This window comes from Phyllostomus hastatus, unplaced genomic scaffold (assembly GCF_019186645.2).
Source record: "Phyllostomus hastatus isolate PE091 unplaced genomic scaffold, TTU_PhHast_1.1 phas_scaffold_317, whole genome shotgun sequence".
Lineage (NCBI taxonomy): Eukaryota > Metazoa > Chordata > Mammalia > Chiroptera > Phyllostomidae > Phyllostomus > Phyllostomus hastatus.
This window is the reverse complement of record NW_025334023.1, coordinates 1,547,457-1,570,116: the sequence shown is the minus strand read 5'-3', so window position 1 is coordinate 1,570,116 and position 22,660 is coordinate 1,547,457. Positions and strand designations below refer to the sequence as shown.

At 43.5% G+C, this 22,660-nt stretch overlaps 1 protein-coding gene and 1 pseudogene across 2 annotated transcripts in view; both read left to right on the top strand.

Annotated features, from left to right (window-relative positions):
- Positions 1-22,660, top strand: part of CLPB (caseinolytic mitochondrial matrix peptidase chaperone subunit B) — a 138,702-nt gene that overhangs the window by 34,014 nt on the left and 82,028 nt on the right. For both annotated transcript variants that reach the window (XM_045818021.1, XM_045818020.1), the window contains exon 4: positions 14,229-14,332. In XM_045818021.1, the coding sequence (XP_045673977.1) occupies positions 14,229-14,332 (104 nt within the window). The remainder of the gene's footprint in view (positions 1-14,228; positions 14,333-22,660) is intronic.
- On the top strand, positions 19,817-20,790 carry LOC123805292 (annotated as a pseudogene).

Genomic DNA, 22,660 nt, shown 5'->3' with positions numbered 1-22,660 from the left:
CTAGGTATTTGCCCATAAGAAATAAAAACTTACATCTGCAAAAAGACCTGTATGTAAATATTTTAAAAGAGCTTTATTCAAAATCACCAAAAACTAGAAATCACTCAAATGTCCATCAGCTGGCGAGTACACAGATGATGGTACATCCATACAGTGGACCAGCACACAGCAATAAAAAAAAAGACTACCCCAACATTCAACACATGGACAAAGCTTAAAAGCCAGACACAAACAGTTACCTACTATATAATTCCATTTATACGGCAGTCTGGAAAAGGCAGTAGTGTAGGGACAGAAATCATGTTAGTGGCTGCTAGAGTTTAGGAGTGGGAAGAAGGGCTCAAAGGAGCTTTTGGGGTGATAGAAATATTCTAAATCTTGATTATGATTTTGGCTATACAATCAAAACTCATCAAATTGTGCATCTTAAAGGGGTGGATTTCACTGTGCATAATTGATACTTAAATGACTTACAAAAAAACCTTTTTAAAAGGTCATCATCCCACTCTAATTTTCATTATTAGCTGCAACTGATGGCATACTGAGAATTCCTGTCATCGTGCCAAAATGAATTCTGTTGTTTAGGATCACCTGGAATGTTTTGAATTCTTATTGTTGATGGTATCTCACATTAGAGCACTGTATATTCTGATCGCTAAGAAAGAATGGTTTGTAAATTCATGATTCTTGGTGTCATGAAGTATAATTACTGATGAAGAACGATAAATTCACTATACACGTGGTATAGAGAAGGCACGTATAAATTCATAGTGTTACATGATTCTTTATAGCATGGAGAAAGTGCAGGGTACAGGTCTGGGAGTTTGCCTCCCATCCCACATCGTACTTGGGTTCCTTGTCCCAGGTTTGCCAAGCAGGGAGACCACCTAAATAGTGTGGCCACTGTGGTGCTTCAGGAACCAGACATGCCAAAAGAATGGGGTGGTGATGATAGATTCAGATTTCAGTCCACTTGGGCTCACCGGTTGCCTTGAAAGCCCTGCCTCAGAGAAAGTGAGACCGTGAGGCAGAGCACAAAGTTCCAGCAGAACTGTTTGAAATTCCCCACAAGAGCCTCCCTCCCTCCTCTGTCGTTTCTCCCGGAGTGCATTTCATCAGCATCGGAAGGACCGCTTCCCGGCACTGCCTTCCCTGCTTGGCCAGTGTCCCTGAGGAGCTGAGCTAATGAGTGGATAACACGCATTTGCCAAGGCCTTCCTGGATGTGGTACCTGGGCTTTGTTAATTTTAAAATGCCGCCATCCTTGGCTGAAGACCATTTAATTCCCTCTCACAGCAGTCATTTATTTTTAGCATTTGCTTATTTTCCCTCCACCTTACTAAGGAGAAGAGGGCATTAAACCTTATCTTTAAGAAACCAGCATCCCAAGCCAGACTGCTGTCCTGCAGAAGAGGTTCTACAGGCCTTTCTTTGTGGGGCTGACAACTCCACAGGTGTTCTTAGAGCAAAGAGCTGATGCTGCTTTTGCAGCTGGACCGGGGCAACCTCCCTGGGACGCTCTTTTTCCTTGCTGCCAGCCAGAGACAAAGCAGGTGGAGCACCTGTACACCTGTGTTTCAGTGCAGGTTCTTAGGGGCCCTGCCCACATGGAGGTTTCTCCCACCTTAGAGGCCTACAGCCTCTTCCTCGGGTCCCCAGCCTACTTTTGGCCTGGCTGCATGCTGCAGAGTGGGGCTTCCTTCAGCCTGAGGAGGCTGGGTTTTGTGCTGTCTGACTACCTGATGGTAGTAACGATGATGGCTGTGGTTGATTGGGTGCTTTCTGTATGCCAGGCCCATTGTCAATCACTTCTCATGTTGGCTCTATTCCTCACTGTAATCCTAAAAGGGAGGGATTATGATCCCTATTTTACAGACAGGGAAAATGAAGCTCAGAGATACCCAAGGTTGTCTAGTAAATGAAGGAGGGAGCCAGCATTCAAATCCAGGTCTCTAAACCCCAAGCCCTTATCCTTTTCACTGGCCTACACTGCTTGTGGAGGGAGGGGGCAGGGAGCTAGGCCATGGGATGGACCAAGGGTTGCTGGGACCAGGAGTCAGGTCATCTCAGTCAGAGTTTCTTGGTGAACAGCTATGTTGGAAGGTTATGAGACATATAAAAACAGACAAACCTTGTCCCAAGAAGCTGACAGAACAGGGATAAAATGAGTCTCACTTTAAATGAGACAGAATGTGGTCCATACTGTAGAGAAGACCACTTAGATTACTGGGGAGACATCATGAAAGGAGGCCCTTTCACATGAGTGGGTCTTTAAAGATGGACACGATTTTGATTGTTAAAGGTGAAGGGTAAGGACAGCATTTCTGGAAGTTGGGCCATTGTGAGCATAGGTTCACAAAGGTAAAAAAGTAGGAGTCTGCCAGAGCTAGTAGAAGAACTGGCAGGGTCTGGAGACCAGGGAGTGTGAAGGAAAGGCGTTACCCAACATTAACCACGATCCTCTCAGGCTGTGGCAGTCCAGCATGTGGTGCACTCTGGAGCCAGATTCCCTGGGTTCAAATCTTCCGCTTACCAGTTCTGTGCCTTGTCATATTCTTTTACTTATCTGTGATTGTTTACTCAGTCATAAAATGGAGATAATAAGCAGATTACCTCAAAAGGCTATTTTGATGGATAAATGTGTAAATATATGTAAAGTGGTCAGAACAATTTTTACCATATAGTAATCACTTGATAAGGGTTTACTACTTTAGTTTGTAGTAGTATAGTAGTGCTGGTAGTCCTTCAATAATAATTATTGCCATTATTATTAATTATTAATATCAATTATTAATATTATTATTATCATCATCATCATCATCATCATCACTGCAGGAAGGCTTTGGAGATTCTTTTCCCAGTCCTCTTTATCTGAGAAGCTGGACCTAGAACAAGGGACCCAGAGCAGGGCGCTTTGATGAGCGCTGGCTCTTGTCCCAGGTGGCCACCTGCCCAGAGCAGGACAGTGCCCACTATTTCCCAGCAAAGAAGGGTGGGTGAGGGTGCTGGCCAGGTGCCCAGAATGCCAGCACCATGCCCCCCAGAAAAGTGTGCCGAGCTTGACATTTTTCCCACCCACCACTGCTGCTGTGGCTGATTATCTCTGAGTAACAAAGAGTCATTTCTAATCCCATTTGGAATCGTTGCTCGAGATAATCCTGTTTTGTAGTAATGATATTCCAATTCCAACATGCACCCGATTCTAGTTTGGCAGGCGCATGCCTTGACCTCAGGCAACTCAAGACACTGCTCTCTGGAAAGCAGTGCCAGCTCATTTGCCTAACATGACAGTCTCGGGGTGCCCCCCCCCTTCTCCAATGCTGTATCTTGTCTTGAGGTTCTGTGTTCAGTGCTGTCTCCATGGTGAGTATCAGTTGGGACCAGGAGAGCATCCAGTGCTCACCCAGTTCAGTGGCTTGGGGAGGGGTGTTTCATTTCTAGGGACTGTGATGTGGTCCACTCCTGTACTTCTTCAAAGACATCAGAGCCACGGGGCTCTGTCCTGTTTAGTAGTTATATCACTGATTCCATGGAGACTATGGTTAAATGCCTATCAAATTGGCAGATTAAATGAAGCTTACGAGGTAGCAATTATCTTGGGTTAAAGAATCAGGGACATCTCGAGAAAAGAAGTCAGTAGACTAGAGCAATGGTTAAATCTGTGGTGATAAAAATTAACAGAGATGAGTGTTTAGTTTACAATTAAAACCAAGAACCAACCCTAAAATTCACATTGAGAGACCCTCCTTAGCAATACTAGCAAATAAAGCCCAAGAGCCGCCAGAAAACTCAGTGTGATTGTTAACAGTGCAGTGTGAAGGCCCCGGCAGTGGACTGATTCAACAAATATTTACTGGCCTGTACTGGACCCTGTGTGTGAGGGAACAGATGATCAGACACAGCCCTGCTTGGGGGACCACGTCATCTAGTTGTGTGTGACATACAGAGTTTGGCACAAATAACACCCCTTTTTTGTTACATAAAAACCTTTTATTACAAAATCATAAACATAATTCTGTAATAACAATATCACTCAAGCACACCATGACATTTTAGGTGAAATGTTCAAATGCTGTCCAATCTCGTGTGGGACATTCACGTACCCTACCAACCACATTCAATGGCATTACTTTTGCTGGACCCTGTAGTAAGTAACAAGGGCCCCGAAAGGAGACTGCCTGAGTTTAAAACACAGTTCTACCACTTACTGCTCAGTTTTCTCAACTGCAAAATGTGAATAATGACAGCCCTTATCTCAGCGTAGGGTAGTCATTTGGTTTCCTTGTTATTTTTGTTCAAAGTCTTAAGAGATAAACCAGCCCCATTATACTCATGGATCATGTGCCAAGAGAGAGCCTGGTCTGGGCTCATATCGTGGTAAGAATCCCTGACAGTCAGGGCTTAACCATATCGGCCCATAAGTTCAGTGGCTGTATAGTATGAACCACAGATGGAAAGACATGGAAAGGTATTTAGGAAGAGGCTAAGGAAGTGGAGGGCACAACTGGGGTTATCCTGTAAATCTTGCCATGGGTGGTCTTGATTCCATGGCCCTCTGCTTACTGTGCCATGCCTTTCTTGCCCCTTGCCCCAAATTATCTAATCCTGTCTGGGCCTACCATTGATGTTGACCCGTCTCCATCTGAACGGGACTTCTCGTCCCAGCTAGCTGCTATGATCTGCTTTACTTTTAACTACCATCTGAAAATATCCCTGTTCCTAGTGCATAGTAGAGGCTTAGTAACTAAGGGATAGCATGGCAGACTAGTAGATGGTTGAATGGATGAGAACCAGTGTTGTTTAGGGGAATGTACAATAGGTTTGGTCCCAGACAGACTTGAATTTGGATCTTGGTTCCTGTGCTTATTCAATGTCCACACATGGGCAATTCATATTGTCTTGCTGAGCCTCAGTTTATTCACTTATAAATGAGACTAGTACCTCATTGCAGGTGGTTCTACGGATCTGAAATAGTGAATGTAAATGCTTAACACACTGTGGCTACTTTATCTACACAGATACTGTGCTTTCCACCTTAATCTTTAGTTGCCTAAGGAAGCTGGCTTTAAGAAGAAAACTGTTTTTCCTTCCCTCTTTACCCCTAGTTCATGCCTGCATGCCACAGGATCTCTAGAGGTAATACATGCCATTTACCTTTGGTCTGGCCCCCCTGCTTTCCTAACAGCCAGTAGACCAAATGAGATACAGCTCATTTGACTTTCCAGCAAACCTCCTGAGCTGTGACCTCTTTGCTTCCTCCCCTCATTGAGGTGTGCATTGGGTTGAGAATAAAGGTCAGCTCTTTGTCTTCTCTTTGGGACTCACGATACTCATCACAATGACCCTGTGCTTTGGATGTGGGGGGTAGAGGGAGGGGCAGAGCTTCTCCTGAAGCTCAACTTTTTGTGGGGGCAATCTGGAGTGGGGATCACTGCCCTTCTTGCTTCACCAACTCCAGCTACTCATCAGCCGTCTTTGACATGCGCCTCACCCAGCATAGGCCTCAGCTCACACCACAGATTTCCTTGCTCTTTCACAAACAATGTGATGGCCCCAAGCTCCTCTGGCCACTGAGAGCAGAAAACCTTAACATCGTTCTATGTAACTGTCTTCCCGTTCACTGTGATATCCCATTGCCCTAAAAGTGGGAGCTTATCAAGGTCAGTGCGAGCCAACCTTCCTACATGTGCTCCCACCTCTAGTCTAATTATACAGCCTGATGAGCCAGTTAAAACGGGCCTCGTGGGAGCTGTGCCTTCAAAGGGAGTTTTCATGAGTCCTAAGAACTGCCATATAGGGGCCACATCATGTTCGTTTTCTCAGCTTTGCCTGGGAATTGCCTCTAGCCCAGGAGTGGGCTGGTGCTCAGGAGAGGAGTACGGAGGCCTTCCACAGCTAAACTGCCTGTGGCCTCTTTTGGTGGGAGAGGACTGGGTAGGGTTGAGACCGTTGCCTTTCACCTTTCTCCCCCATCTCCCACCAAATAAGTTTATGATTTCTTTATTCTTTCTTCATTCATTCATTCATGCAGTCATTCAGAAAACATCTTACAGTTGACCACTTAAAGTGATTCAGGCACTGATCAAGGAGCTGGGGAAGAAGGTTGAGACATGGCCCTTGCCTAGTAGCCTGGCGAGAAAGGCAAATAAAAGTAAACAGGCAGTGACACTACACTGTGATGAGGGTCAGCCACTGAGGGGGTGCACGCTGGGTTCTGTGCAGACGAAAGAGGAAGGGCATGCGTCCAGGCTGGAAGACCAAAGGTCAGTTGGGTTGGTTTCTGGATCACTGAGGAGCCCTGCAGGTCAGTTGAGGACTAGTCAGTTGAAGCAACGGGACACTACTAGCAGGAGGAGTGTCGTATTTGGTGACTAGTGCTCAGGATGTTCATTGTTTTCACTGGATCCTTGTCCCCATGATCACTCTGGACATAGGAATCAGGAGTTCTGCCATCGTGAGACTCTGAAGGAATAAAGTTTTGGAACAAATTGTCAGATTCAATATATGACTAATAGGGGAATCACCCCTTTTTAAAATCATCTGTCCATGTTTTTGCACATGTATCCAGCTTCATCGTGTTTCACAGTGTGTGTCTACCACATTTAATGTACCCATTCCCCAGTGATGGGGATTGATTGTCTGCAACTCCCCACCACCACAGAACGCTGTGATGAGTGCCTGGTGTTGCCCTTCATGGATCTGTATAAGAATTTCTCTAGGGTATCTGTACTCAGGAGCAGAAGTGCTGGGCTAGAAGGTAAGGTACTTTAATTTGACAAAGTATTGTAAGTTTAGCTTCCAGAATGGCTGCACCAGTCTCTCCCTGGACAGTGCATGAAGAGTCGCAGAACCCATGTGTCCTCACCTACACTTGGCATTTTTCAGCTTTCTAACTTTTGGTAACATGTTGAGTTTAAAGTGATACCACGTTCTAATCTGCATTTCTCTAATAACAAATGAGTTTGAGGATACGTCTTCACATACTTAATATTTTTTATTTGTTTCCTCCTGTAGGAATTGACTATTTATATCCTTGTCTTGTTTTTCTGTTGGGCTGCTAAAAATTGAGTTGAGACAAAGTGCCCCTAGAGATAGTTAACTACTTGGGAGTCAGTATTAGGAAGTGAGGGGCAATAGAGCAGAGTGATAAAGACATGGACCCTGGAGCTAGGCTGCCCAGGGCGCCTTACAGCTGAATGATCTTGGACAAGTTACGTGACCCCTCAGTGCCTCAGTTTTTTTTATGTGTAACGTACCTGATAGGGTTGTTGTGAAGATTAAATGTATTAGAATATACATAGTATTTAAAATAGCACCTGGCATGAAGAAGTATACACAAATGTTAGCTTTTGTTATCAGACTACTATCTTTCTCTTACTTAGCCAACACTCTGTACCTTGAGAAAATAGGTGCTTGTACCAGCAGGCAGTAGAAACAGGGCAGAGAAAATAGCTCTTAGCCAGAATCAAAGCTTCCTATTCCTACGCACATGTGTAACTTGCTGAGGTCTTGGGCTCTGGACCCGTAGTCTCCTGTCTGCCTCTGGCCAACTTTCAAGACCTGACCATTTCTGATTCGCCAGAGTTTCAAGCCTGTCTGCCCCCTAACTAGTGTGGCTAGCTTTGTCCTCTTGCTGCTCCTCTGTCAGCCTGTCACCTTGATGCTGTCGCTCACAAGCTTCACCTTCAGTGTTTGCAAGGCCTGTCCTTTTGGTGCATCAGTTCACTTGGGGTAGACCTAAGAACAGGATAGAATCTGATGGGCACACAGGAAGGCAAGTCACTAAAGGACAAACCCCATTCACTTGGGCTACAAATGTTTTCTGACTCCCCCAGTTAGTAAGGGAAATAGTGGGTCTAAAGATTATCTCTAGCCTTTGAGGTTGATATTGGCATTGGTGGGCATATCTTTCCGCAGATCACCAGAGGCTGCATCCTGAGCTGGCTGGGAGAATTGCCGATATTCTTAAGCCTTCGCCCAGTGAATAGGTGTGGAGTAGTCAATGTAGTTACTTTGAGTGGAGATGTTCTTCGTGGTGTCTTCTGCCCCACTTTAATCTAGCCATTAAGACCACAAAGGCCTAACCCATAAACCACAGCCCATTTGATTCCAACTATTTAAATGTAAGGCAGTGATGCCTAAACTACAAAATGGCAGCTAACACGCCCACCAGAGCAGAGGGGAGGCTATAGTTGTAGCCTATGGTGAATCACCTTGAATAGTAGTGCCTGCTCCCTTTGTACTGTCAGATTCTGATTTCAGGGCTGACCCTGCACTCTCCTTGTCAGCCAGGTGTACCGACTCACCATCTCCCCATGGATGTCACCTTCCCCAAAAGCAGTTCTAAATTTGGGGATTTGTTTCTACTTCAGCAAAAAATTCAGAGAGTCAGAAATCACTTCATTTTTCAGGCTCTTCACTGCTGTTCCTAGTTACTGTTTCTTTTGCCTAGCCCTCTGCTACCAGTGTATTCCTTGGTTTTTGACTGCTTCATTTGTGGTCTGTTATGCCTCACCCTCTAGTCCTTGCCATCTGAGTTAGCTTCTGACTCAGCCTCACAGTCTTAGGCCCCTTTGTTCTGTTTTGATTATGGACTTCTTGGCACTCCCAGTGTTGCCTTAGCTTTCTCTCACCTGGCTAGTCTCCTACTCTGGTTCCGTCCTGCTGCAGCCCACAGGTCCACAAAGTTATCTTGGTCACCAAAGCTAACCATAGTCATGTAGCCCTCCAGCCTGACTGGGCCGGTTTCTCCAAGAAGGGCCTGATCCTCATGGAGCTCTGGGTTGGATGTGCATGGTGGCTGTTAAGTAAAAGGCCTATTAGCTATCTGGCAAGGTGTTTGGTGCCTTTCTTGGCCACTGAGCAGCTACGGTTCCATTAGTCCTAGCTATATCCCAAAGTGGGGCTGCTGCCTTTTGAGTTTTTCTTAAAAGTGGAAGGAGTCTTCTCTGAGGTTGCAGAATGAGTCACTAGCCTTGATGCTTGCCCTCTTTGGCCTTCAAGTTTGTGAAGTGAATTGCCCATTCCCTTTATGGGTTTAGCAGCCCCAGGGCTGAGTCTAGTCACTCTCCTCTCCCCATCCTGCCAGACCACTGTCTGCTCTCTGGGACCAAGGGCAGCATACTTGGTTGCTTAGACACGTCTTGCAGCCTGCAAATTAGACAGATAGAATCAATACTCATGAACCTAGAGAGGCCCAGGTACCATAGTTAGTGACACTAGTTGCCTGGAGGGACAGCCTGCCATGGAAGGGGACATAATTGAATAGTGATTGGATACAACATCTGAGGATTAACCAAATTATGTCCCTTCGAGTTTAGATCGACAAACCCTTTTCTCTTAGACTTTAAAAACAAGCTAACTTGTTCAGAATATAGAAGAGCTGCCTTCTTAATATAGGAATATGCCAGCATGAGTTCTGGAAGTGATCAAGTACAAATCTGATGTGTACTTTGACCCAGACTCATGTTATTATTACTAGGATTATATGGACAAAGGGATAAGAGCTCATAGTTGTGGAACTCCTGTGTGTCAGGCACTGTGGAGTTTTACATACTTATCTTATAACCTACAAGGGAGGCATCGTTATCTCCATTATTCTGGTAAGAAAATGGAGTCTCAGAGGTATACTATGTTGTCTAAAACCATAGTCAGTAAATGATAGAGCTTTGATTTGGACCCAGGTCTCACTGTGCTTTTTATAAAATGGCATGCTGTCTTCCCACTTTAAGTGTCTCAGTTCATACTTCTCTTGACTTCCCCACAGCCTAACCACAGGGTCAGTTACATAGAAATAATAACTAATGTTTGTTGAGCACTTGTTATCGGTCAGTCACTGTTCTAAGTACTTTACATATATTAATAGCCATGTGAAGTAGATACTCTTGTTATCCCTGATAATTATGACATTGCAAAATGATGATTTTCTAATTTCATCCTTCCTTCTACATTTATTACTTGTCATTCTACAGTAAGGAAGAGATTCCCCTTCTCCATTTTGACTTACTAATTTATTTTCAATACAGACTCATGGAATCTTATTTTACTCAGTGGTTATAATCCATAGCTGTCATTATTCACAATGATGCTTAGATTGTCCCAGATTTTAAAACCAATGTACTTAAACTCTCTACCACGCCACCTTTTTATCAGATATTATTCCTCACTACCTTCAGTTAGTTTGCCCATCTATAATCACCCTTTTGTACCCTCTTTTGAGAACCTGAAAGACTCTGCATGAATTAAATATATGGGTTTTAAACATGGATTTTAGCTGCTTATAGGCCCTTTTCATTTCTCTTTGGGATCTTAATCCATATCTTGAATAAGGTACCTGTGACAGCGGTCCACTGCCTGCCAGGAGATACTTTTAGGGAAGGTGAGTAGACACAGGAGACTCACCTGACTGTGTTAGATCAGATGTTAAAGAACTTCAACTATGTGGGAGATGGATTCTGGTTCTCTGACTTACTGGTGAGGACTGTGTGTTTGTGTGTATGGATATTATTGAAATTCATTCATCCACTCAGCAAATAATTGAGCCAATAATTGAGTTGAAAGAAATGAAATTCAAACCAAATGGTACAGGGGAAACCATCAACACTGCTGGTTATAAATGTTAAAAAACTAACAAGAGGAAAACAAAAAGACTAGTGCTTTTTAACAGTTACAATATATTTTTTAAAATTCTTGCCATTTACATCTTCAAAAGCATTAACAGTATTGAAGGTCGCTAAGCAAAAGATTAACATATTCAGAGAAAAAAAACAGACAAAGGACATGAGTAAGGGTTTGTGAAAAACTCAACTGACTGCTAGACATATTTTTTTTTTAAGTCCGTCCTCACTAGAGGAGTTCTGGCTAAGATGGAGGTGTAGATAAATAGACTTTGCCTCCTCGCACAACCAAAAGAAAGTAACAACCAATTTAAAAACAAAAAACAACCAGAAATGCTAGAAAATCAAACTGTATGGAATTCTGACAACCAAGGAGTAAAAGAAGAAACATTCATCCAGATTGGTAGGAAGGGAGGAGATGGGTAGCCCAGGTGGAGAGGACACATGTCAAGGCGGTGGCTTGTGGACTGGGCAGTCCCACATTTGCATGCTGATAAACCAGGAGGAACAACTAGGGATTGAGACAGACCAAGAAACCCAGGGTTCCATTGTGGGCAAAATAAAGCCTCAGAACCTCTGGCTGTTAAAATCTGTGGGGGTTGTGGCAGCAGGAGAAACTGCAGGTCTCTTGCAAGTGGGACAAGAGCTAAGCAGGTGGCATTGTTCCCCCTCTGACCCCTTTCCTACATGCAGCACCACAGCACAGCAAAGTGGGTTGCCCCGCCCTAGTGAATACATAAGGCTCCTCCCCTTACAATGTAATAGGTGCACTGAGACAAAGAAATATGATCCAAATGAAAGAACAGATCAAAACTCCAGAAAAAGAACTAAGCAGTGAGGAGACAGCCAACCTATCAATGCAGAATTCAAAACACTGGTAATCAGGATGCTCACAGAATTGATTGAGTATGGCCACAAAATAAAGGAAGCAGTGAAGGCCATGCAAAAGATACAGGGAACCAACAGTGAAGGGAAGGAAACCGGCACTCATCAATGATTTGGAACAAAAGGAAGAAATAAACATTCATCTGGAACAGAATGAAGAAACAATTCCAAAAAATGAGGAGAGGCTTAGGAACCTTCAAGACAACTTTAAACATTCCAACATCTGCATCATAGGGGTCCCAGAAGAAAAAGAGGAAGAGCAAGAAATTGAAGTCTTATTTGAAAAAATAATGAAAGAAAACTTACCCAGTCTGGTGAAGGACATAGACATACAAGTACAGGAAGCTCAGAGAGTCCCAAATAAGAAGTTGGACTCAAAGAGGAACACACCAATGCACATCATAATTAAATTACCCAAGATTAAAGATAAGGAAAGAATCGTAAAAGCAGTAAGAAAGAAGGAGACAGTTACCTACAAAGGAGTTCCCGTAAGACTATCAGCTGATTTCTCAAAAGAAACTTTACAGACAAGAAGGGACTGGAAAGAAGTATTCCAAGTCACGAAAGGCAAAGACCTACATCCAAGACTATTCTATGCAGCAGAGCTATCATTTAGAATGGAAGGGCAGATAAAGTGCTTCCCAGATAAGGTCAAGTTAAAGGAGTTCATCATCACCAAGCCCTTATTATATGAAATGTTAAAGGGACTTATCTAAGGAAAGGAAGATGATCAAAAATATGAACAGTAAAATGACAAACCGAACTATCAACACTGAACCTAAAAAATAAAAACGAACTGAGCAAACAACTAGAACAGGAACAGAATCACAGAAATGAAGACCACGTGGAAGGTTATGCTCGGGGAGGAGGTAGGGGAAGAAGGGGGAAAAGGTACAGGGAATAAGAAGCATAATTCATAGGCACAAAATAGACGGGGATGTTAAGAATAGTATAGGAAAGGGAGGAGCCAAAGAACTTATATGTACAACCCATGGACATGAACTAAGGAGGTGGAATGCTGGAGGAAGCGGGGGTGCAGGGCAGAGGGGGATAAAGGGGAGGGAAAAAATGGGACAACTGTAAAGCATAATCAATAAAATATACTTTAAAATTTTCAAAAAATATAAGTCTGACCTCACTAGAAGTCAGAGAAATGCAATTTGAAACAGCAGTGTGATTTCATTTTCTGTTTTATCAGCTTAACACATTATGAAAAAGAAAACACTATTTTGGTGAAAGGAAAGCACAGCAGTTACTCTCCTTCATCCTTTGCTAGTGAGACTAAAAATTGGTACAATCTTTCTGGAAGGTAATTTAGTAATATTTATTAAAACTCTTAAAAATGCTTATACTTTTGACCTTGAACTTCATGTCCTAGGAATTTATGCAAAGGAAATAATCAGAGATACTGTGTTATTGAAATATTAAAAAATAATCTAATTGTTTTACAGTATAGGATTGGCTAAGTGAAGAGCAGTCTATAGTGGAATACTGTGCAGTCTTTAAAAATAATGTGATAGACAAATATTTAAAACATGGAAGGTGTGTGTGTATATATGTTTAGGTAGGGTTTATGTGTGATCCCATTTTGTAAAAAAAAAAAGAAAGAAAGAAAATATATATCCATTGGAAAAGATGGAAGGATGTTTTCTTCTTGATTATGTACATTTCTGAATTTCCTATAGTGAACACGAGCCCTTTTTAGGAAAAAAGAAAGCATTAGCAGGAATACTACGTAATAGAAGGGAAGCTAACATATACAGAACACTTCCTGGGTCAGGCACTATGCTCCATGCTTTATAAGTTTACTTAATATAACCTCTCAACAACCTGTGGAGGCTCCTGCCTCTGGTCCTACTCCCTCCAGTCCATTTTCACACAGGCACTGGAGTGATTCTCCCAAAAGCAAAGGCTTGGAAGAAAACACACCAAACTATAAATAGTGGTTACCATTGGAATTTAGATTAAGAAGATGGATATAAGGGGAGACTTTCATTTTTAATTTAATATTTCAATATAGTTTCATTTTTTTAAATATGTGCATCTTTTGAAGTAGGGAGGAAAAACATATGTTGTCATGTCACTGCCCCTTTAAGCCCTTCAGTGGCCTACCTCATCTCCCACTGGTCTCCCCTTACACTCTCTCCTCCAACTCTGCTTTCTTCAGGCGCAGCTACACTCTCTTCCCTCTAGGATTTATAAATGCATTGAGTCCTCCCACTTTACCATCCCAGATCTGGCTATTCAGCCTTCAAGTTTTCAGTACCTTAAATACCACTGGAAGGCCCTTCTTGATGTCCTCTCAGTTTCCCACTGAAAATGGTACTTCTTTCATCATAGTCTTTATCACACTTCACTGTAATTTCATGCTAAATTGTTGTCCTTTCCAGAAGACTGTAAACTCCATGAGGGCATAGACCCTGGCACCTGCAATACTGACTAGAGCATAGCACTGGATAAATAATTGTTGAATAAACACTTTGTCTTTTATAGTTGTGGAAACCAAGCCTTAGAGAGGTCTTAGATACTGTCCAGAGCCTCTCAGCCAGGAAGTTTCAGACCCAGCTTTTCTACTCCTGCCTTTGACTCTTGCAGAGTTAATGTTCTTTCCATGGTACCACCTATGAGTAGAGGCACATCCAGTCCTCAGACGTGCTTCAAAATTTGGGTGTCTACTTCTTGGGCCTCCCCTGCTTCTGACACCTCTGTCTTTCTGATTTCTTCAAGTGTGGTGCAGGTCCTGCTTGCTGCTGGTGCTGACCCAAACCTTGGGGATAATTTCAGCAGTGTTTACAAGACCGCCAAGGAGCAGGGAATCCATTCTTTGGAAGGTAAGTCCGGGCTACCCTGCTGTTCTGAGCACTCTACTCCCTGTGACTTCCAGGCAGCCTTGCTCTGTGCTAGCTCTACCAGCAACTCAGAGAGACCTACAAATCCCTTATCTCCCAGAGGACTCATGGAGCAGATGCCCTTCGCAGCCCTTTGGGCTTCTATAATTTATGTCACTTCAGAAGTCTTGGGGAATAGTCCTGGCTGGTGTGGCTCAGTGGATTGAGTGCTGGCCAATGAATCAAAAGGTCCCTGGTTTAATTTCCAGTCAGGGCACATGCCTGGGTTGTGGGTCAGGTCCTCAGTCGGAGGTGTGCGAGAGCCAACTGATGGATGTTTCTCTCGCACATTGGTGTTTCTCTCCCTTCCCTTCTTTCTAAAAATAAATAAATAAAATCTTTTTTTAAGAGGTCTTGGGGAATAAATTAGAGGCCTGACTTTATGAATGGGGTGAGAGTGAGGGGAACCTTCCTACTGGTGTTCTCGCAAAAGCACCTCAGCCTGTGGAGCCACAGATGAGAGGACAGTGGAGCAGGTTTCCATAAAATAATTAAGGCAACTGCATGGAATGTGGATTTGTTCCTTTTCTTCTTGCTGCAAACTTACCCTGTCCCATCTCTGCCCCAGAACTAGAAAGCAGCCTCACCGGTTTCCTCAACCTCAGAAATTCCTCAGCACTGCTCTGAATACTGCTTTTTTTCCTCTTCCTATATGTAAAATACAATCCTATCTCTGGGACTGGCCCTTCAACTCACGGTGTTACCCAGGACAAATAGTGGACCTTCTCTGTGCCTTGATGTCTATGCTTATAAAATGGGGTGGTCATCAGTGTCTCCCCAGGGTGTTGTGTAGGTGGTTGGTTGGGCTTCTCCAAAAGAAAGTGGTGGTGTGCACCTCTGCCAGGGCTTGGTCACATGTCTGTTAGAGGTTATCTGGGCAAGTCAGTCTGTGTTGCCTCTAGTGAGTAGTTCGTCAGAGTGGGGTTGAGGAAAAGGCAGGTTGCTTTGGCTGCAGACAGAAATGAGTATTTTACATTTGAGCTTTGCTTCTCTAGACTGGCCCCCTTCCTGCCCATTATCCTGGAACACTTGCAGAGGCTGAGATTCTTTTCTGTTTCTAGCAACAGAGCAGCCAAGCAGTGTCTGCTTTGGGGTTGGCAGTGAGGCCAGGGGGACCGACAACTATGCTGACCACCTGAGGGACAGAACATTGACCTGGAGGGAAGTTCAACCAAGGGGAGCAAGAGCTGTCAGGGAGGCTGCCAGACTGATGCAAGTGTGGTAGCCCAGCAGGTGGAGGTGTCATTGCTGCTCCAGCAAGTTTTCTCAAACTGGCAACGGGAGAGGAATGTCAAGAGCATCAGAGTGCTACTGCCCAAATGCAGTGTAAAGTTGCCCTTCCCCTCTTCGCTTCTCTACAGCCACTTCTTCTTTCAGGCTCCATTGCTGCAGCTGGTTCCTCCACAAAGCCTGTACTGTCCTTGGCAATAATTACAACATGCTTTCAGCTGCTGTTTTGAATATTCTGTAAATCTTGGCCTTTTTGTGGTTATTTGAACTCTCATCTGCCCACATCTTTTCTTTCCTCCTCAGCTGACAGGTCCATGTGCAGGCCATGACCTATGCCTCCTTGGAATTCCCACTGAACTGGAGGAATTATGTAACTTTATGTTTCAAACAGGAGAATTTCATGAGTACCAAACTTGCACTGTATTTGCAGTCTGATATGAGGAGACTCAGCTTATAAGCTGTCCTCTCCTCACTCACACACAGCTTTGCTGCTTGCCTCAGCTGTCTTCTGTTCAGATGCTCTTACCAAAAAGCAACGAGGAGCATTTGCTGAGAAGGCAGGGCCAAGAAGGGAAAGGGCTATTTGAGTGCCTTCTCACCTGTTCTCAGGATCCCAGCAGGACTCAGTAAGCATTTTTTATTTCATAGACTCTCAGAGCTGAGAAGCCATATAGTCCAACCTCTGCTGTTGCCCCACCTCCACCCCTGCATTCAAGTTTTGTACCCTTATGTTCTAATAATTCTGTCCAGGTTGATGCTTATAGTCAATATTCTAGATCACTGATCAGCAAACTTTTTCTGAAAACAGATAATTAGCATTTTAAGCTTTGTGAGCTCTTCAGTCTCAGTTGTGACTACTGGGCTTGGCCATTGTGGCGCAGAAGCAGTCGTAAACAATGCACAGTTGAATGTGCTTCCAGTAATACTTTGTTTACAAAAACAGATGACAGGCTGGATTTGACCCATAGTCTGTAGTGTACTTGTTCTAGATATTTTCTCCTTCACTTCTTCCCTTCATCCCTTCCTTCCCTCCCTTTCTCCCTTCTCTTTCTCCCTTCTCTCCCTTCCTCCCTTTCCTCTTTCCTTCCTCCCATTGGAATTGAAGATTAGCACATAAAGTACATGATGACAGGGATCTTGTATAACTCAACAGTGCCTAGAATAATGTGTGCTTCATTCCTTCCTTTTTTGGCCATCTCCTGAATCTTTCCAACTCTTATGTTGGCCTCATATGTTCTAGGTAAGTAAGTAAGTAAGTGTAGGTAGGTAAATAGACAACAAAAATATTAAGAGTCTCTGCTTATTTTGTATGGCCTACAAATTTAGTGAATAGACTTTCTATGGATTCATTTGTTTATTCAAAATTAATCAAAAAAATTCTTACTGATCACATGTCTAGCAGTTATTGTTGTGGACACTTGATTTAGACAGAATCCCTGCCATCATGTACTTTACATGCCAGTCTTTTTTCTTTCAAGATATTATTTATTTTTAGAGAGAAGGGAAAGGAGGAAGAAAGAAAGGGAGAAAAAATTGATGTGAGAGAGAAACATTGATTGGTTGCCTTGTACGCACCCCAACCAGGGACTGAACCCACAACCTAGGAATGCACCCTGACTGGGAATCAAACTGGCAACCTTTCAGTTTGCAGGACAATGCCCAAACCACCTGAGCCACAGCAGTCAGAGCACGTGCTAGTGTTTGATTAAAATGTTTATAAGGATTCTGTGAAAGTGTAGAGCTGCACAGCACATGATCAAGACGATTTTGAAGCATTATTTAACATTCACAACTGTAAATCTGCCAAACTTAATTCTTTTCTATCCTTCATTTCTTTATCATATCCACAAAATTTTAAGAGCTTTTCTCAGCTTTCTTGCTAAAATAAAACTATGTTTAGCATTTGTCATACTTTCTTGCCCAGGAACCCTTTCCCAAAAGGATGTTGGGTTATTCTGGCAAGGTCTGGTGTCCTCCCGAGGGAACCCACACTAGTGCCTAAGTATTTAAGAATTGTTCAAAAAAATTCTAGAAATTTTTGTCAGAAATCACTGATAAACTCATTGTTCTGTAGCTTGCAAGATCTTCCTCTCTCTGCAGTTCTTTAAAAGAATTCCAGACTTCCTTTGTGTACCACAGTTTTCTGGCAGCTCATCTGCTTTTCCCTGGTATATCAGTTTGGATGTGTTCTGCTCTCCAAATTCATAGGCTCTATGGCTAGAGAGTGCCAGTCCTTTAGTATCATCTCACTAGAGCTTTCTTCTCCCCTTAGCAGACTAAGCCTTCCGCTCCTTCTTAGCTATATTTTTCTTTTCTTTTTCCATTTATAGATATCCCATCAGTTGATCCATACAACCAATACTTATTGATTGCCTACTGCACTCACAGCACAGTACCCAGCTCTTGATCTTTCTCATGGATGAAGTAGACAGAAACAAGAGAATCCTGTTACTCTCTTTTCTTTGGATTGGACTGGCTTTTTCATGGGAAGTTATCTGATTTATGAGAATGTGTGAGGAGGGTAGAGTAGAACAAGAGGTGCAACTCTGCTGCCCAGAGTGTGTCTAGGCAAATTCATAGGAAAGTCACATGCTCAGTCAGGTTGGACAGTCCTTCATCTTTGGAGCATAGAGTCAGTACTGAAGTCCATCACATTTCTAATAGATATATTTGTGGGCCTCAGCCTGTGCTAAGTGCTGAAGGGAGATGGTTACGTTGTAGTTTGTGACCTTGGCAAAACTTCCCTAAAACCCAGTAATGTATATCCCTTGTCTACCTAGTTAGTATTGTGCAGATCAAGAGATAAAAGTATGTGATGTGTGAATTGTAAAGTGTTCTACAGTTGTAATTGCTTATTAGTTTTACTTATTTGTAATTCAGCATGCATTTACTGAGTATCAGGCACTGTGCCAGATGCTGGGAATACAAAAATGAATTTACATGGTCTAGCCCTTCATCAATGCTCCTAGTCAGGTAAGACAGATCTATGAACAAGGCACCACAGTGCAGAGTGGTAATGCAAAGGTAGGTGTACAAAGGGTGTACGTAACCCTGATATAGTTAGTGATAAGCTCTTCCTCACAATAGGCTGGTATCTGGAAAGTATCCCAAGATAAGTGACTTTGAATTGAATTTTAAAGATGACTCAGAAGTTACCAAGTAGACTAAGAGAGATGAACCTTCCAGGCAGAAGACGCAACCCATACAAAGACATGGGGTGGGTAGGTGACAGAAGGTAGCATTATCTGCCACAGTGCTGAGAAGAATAGCAAGAAATAAGAGTGGAGAGGGAATTGGGGTTCCACATGGGAAGGATTTTGTAAAGCAGTTCTAGGGAAATCACATTGTTTTCTGAAAACCATCAAAGGATTCTAAGTAGGATTATGCTCAGTTTACATTTGCATTTTAGATGGACCATTCTGACAAGACGGTAGATGAATTGGAGGAGAGAGATTAGCAGTGACTCTTGACCTTTAGGGGATGATGTGCTCCCTTTGAGAATTGGATGAGAAGCTATGTTTCTCTAACCCAAAATGCACCTATCATTTATGGTGATTTCTGAAGTGATCTTTGGGAATGGAGAAAATAGATGTTAGAAAAATAGTGGGCGGGGGGGCGGGGTTCAGTTCTCAGTAGACTGTACAAATTGATGGAAAAGGAAGCCCCCATGGAGACACCTCAATTTCCGATTTGGGTGAATAGTGTCTGCATGGTTCTGGAGTTCAAAGGAGAAGTCTGCAGGAGATAGGAATTTAGGAGTCACCGGTATTTGCTTGGAAGTTAAAACTGGGTGTGATTGAACCTGCCTAAGGAAAGAAGTTAAAGTAAGAGGGGGATAAGAGGGTACTTCCCTCACTCATCCTCGTTTAAGGTATGAAGAGGAAAGAGGATTCTGACAAGTAGACCAAGGGGCATTGGAGAAGTTGCCTTGTATTCTCACAAAGAGATTGTGTATCTGTTCTACCTGCTCAGAACAGTCACTGCCTGGAGAGGGAAGAAACTTATGTGCCCTCCTTGCTGAGACTTTGTAATTTGTTGCCCCATTTCTATTGATATGCTTCTGTTTTGCATATGGCCATTGCTCCTTATTAATGAGCCTGGTACTGGAGCAGCTGTGGCCAAGTCCAGTTCCAACACCGTGTGCCACCAATGCCTACCTTCCATGCACACCCAATCCCTTTTGGTTCTAAGTCCAATATGGTAACTCTCAAGGATCAGCTGATTGTGAATCTTCTTAAGGAAGAACAAAGCTCCCAGAATAAGATTACAGTTGGGGTTGATGCTGTTGGCATGGTTTGTGCCATTAGTATCTTAATGAAGGACTTGGCAGATGAACTTGCTCTTGTTGATGTCATGGACAAATTAAAGGGAAAGATGATGGATCTCCAACATGGTACCCTTTTTTTTAGAACACCAAAAATTATCTCTGGCAAAGACTATAATGTGACTGCAAATTCCAAACTGGTTATTACCACATCTGGGGCACGTCAACAACAAGGAGAAAGATGTCTTAATTTGATCCAGTGTGAACATCTTTAAATTCATCATTCTTAATGTAAAATATAGTCCCAACTGCAAATTGCTTAATGTTGCCAATCCAGTCTATATCTTGACCTACATCACTTGGAAAATAAGTGGCTTTCCCCAAAACCATGTTATTGGAAGTGGTTGCAATCTGGGTTCAGCCCAGTTCCATTGCCTAATGGGGGAAAGGCTGGCAGTTCACCCATTAAGCTGTCATGGGTGGGTCCTTGAGGAGCATGGAGACTCTCGTGTGCATGTGTGGAGTGGCATGAATGTTGCCAGTTTTTCCCTAAAGATTCTGCACCCTGATTTAGGCACTGATGTAGAGTTCACAAACAGGTGGTTGACAGTGCTTATGAGGTGATCAGACTGAAACGCTACACACCCTGGGCCACTGGACTATCTGAGCAGATTGAGCAGAAAGTATAATGAAGAATCTTAGGCGGGTGCATCCAGTTTTCACCACAATCAGGGGTCTCTATGGAATAAAAAAAAATCATCTGCCTGGTATTCCTTGCATCTTGGGGCAGAATGGAATCTCAGATGTTGTGAAGGTGACTCTGACACCTGAGGGAGAGGCCCGTCTGAAGGAGAGTGCAGATACACTGTGGGGATCCAGAAAGAGCTGCAGTTGTGAGGTCTTCTAATGTCGTACCACCTCACTGTGTAGGCCAACTGGATTTTAGTTAGAGGTTGGCATGTTGTCCCTTCGATCTGATCTGTGGCTAAAAACATCAGTTTCCTAAAGATAGAAATAGTGATGGCTCATAAAGCCCTGCATCTCTGTCCTGATACTGGATGGTACTTACCTTGTGCAGCCCTAACCTGGTTCGTGTGAAGCAGTTCCACCTCTCAAAGGCACCACTGCCAGCGTTGAACACACCACAGTTGCCCTTCGAACCAGATGTGTGTTCACTGTGTGTTACGTAACTTGTGGTTCCTTTACCCAACGTGCCTAGTCCAACTTTTTTTCTCCAGTCATTCACATCCTAGGATCCAATGTATAAATACCAGTGTTGCATGTCTTGTGCATAACTGTTCTTAAGGATCTTAATTTGTTTACTGTATGAATCAGATTAGTGTACATTGCCATATGACATAAGAAGAAAAGTCTGCATATAAATAACACAGCCAACTATCCAAGTGTCATACCAACTAAAACACCAAATAAACTTTGAACGGTGGGGGGAAAAAAAGAAAAAGTAAAAGGAGCCTGCTCAGCTCGGCATATCACAGTATCTCCCACTCTTGTCAGTGTTTGTGTTTCTGGGTAGGTTTGCCAGAGCAGGCAGTGCAGAAATGTTTGGGGTGGAAACCTGGTTGGCCTGGCTGTTCACTCTGTCCATCCTCTCCAGCCCTCAGAGTGGCACGTTCAGAGGCATGACGGTATCATGGAGAAAGGTCAGGCGTTGGTGCCAGGCAGTCATGTTCCTCTAAGCTATCACTACCTGTGTGATCTTCAGCAAGTGAATTTCAGTTTTCTCTTGAACATAGCAACCTTTGATGAAGAATTTTTTTTGAAGATTTTATTTATTTTTAGAGGGAAAGGGAGGGAGAAAGAGGGAGAGAAACATTAGTGCGTAGTTGCCTTTTGTGCGACCCCCACTGGGGACCTGGCCTGCAGCCCAGACATGTGTCCTGACTGAGAATTGAACTGGAGACCCTTTGGTTCACAGGCTGGCACTTGGTCCACTGAGCCACACTAACCAGGGCTAATGAAGTATTTCTTTATGCAGGTAGGTTTTGACTTAGTGTAAGGCAGTCTCAGTACCTGCTTTAGAGGTATTGAGCAACTCACCACTCGAGGGGCACTGACAGAGGCTAGATGTCTGTCCTTCAGGGATTCTGTAAAGAGTATTCTTGCCCTAGGATGTTGGATTATATGGCCTCCAAGGTCCATATCAGCATGTGATTTTTAAGGTTCTAGAAACTCTGTGCTCACCATCAGAGAAAGTAATATACTTAAGTAGGATTTTACCTGGGCTTTGAAGGATAAAGAGGAGGGAGGAGAAAAGAAGATTCTAAGCAGGGGACACAGCTTGAGCAAAGGCACACTGAGGGGACACATGTGGAAAGGAGCATGAAGATCACGGCTGCTGCTCTACCAGCTCGTTCCCTGATCCTGCCCACATCCTACTCAGTGCCTTGAATCCCACCCATGCCCACTCCAGGAGAGCTCCACTTGTGGCTGGCTGATGGGTGGCGGGCCCCAGTCCTCAGGTAGAGGTGGCAGTAAATAAGTGGTAACAGAAAACAAGTTGCCCAGCCAGGGATGCCTCTGGCTGCTTATAAGTAACTGTTATAAACATTGGGTGTCTGGGGCTGTCAGAAATGCAAGCGAGCACTCTGAGCGCCTCTCATATGTACAATTAAAACAATAAAACACGGCAGAAACGTGGCCAGAGAAGACTATAAATCAGCTTCTCGTCTCAGCTCCAAATGGCAGCTGAATAAAGATGAGTTGTGCAGAAGCTGGGTTGGCATAGGGCCCTTCCGAGGGAAAAGGCCCTGGCTTTC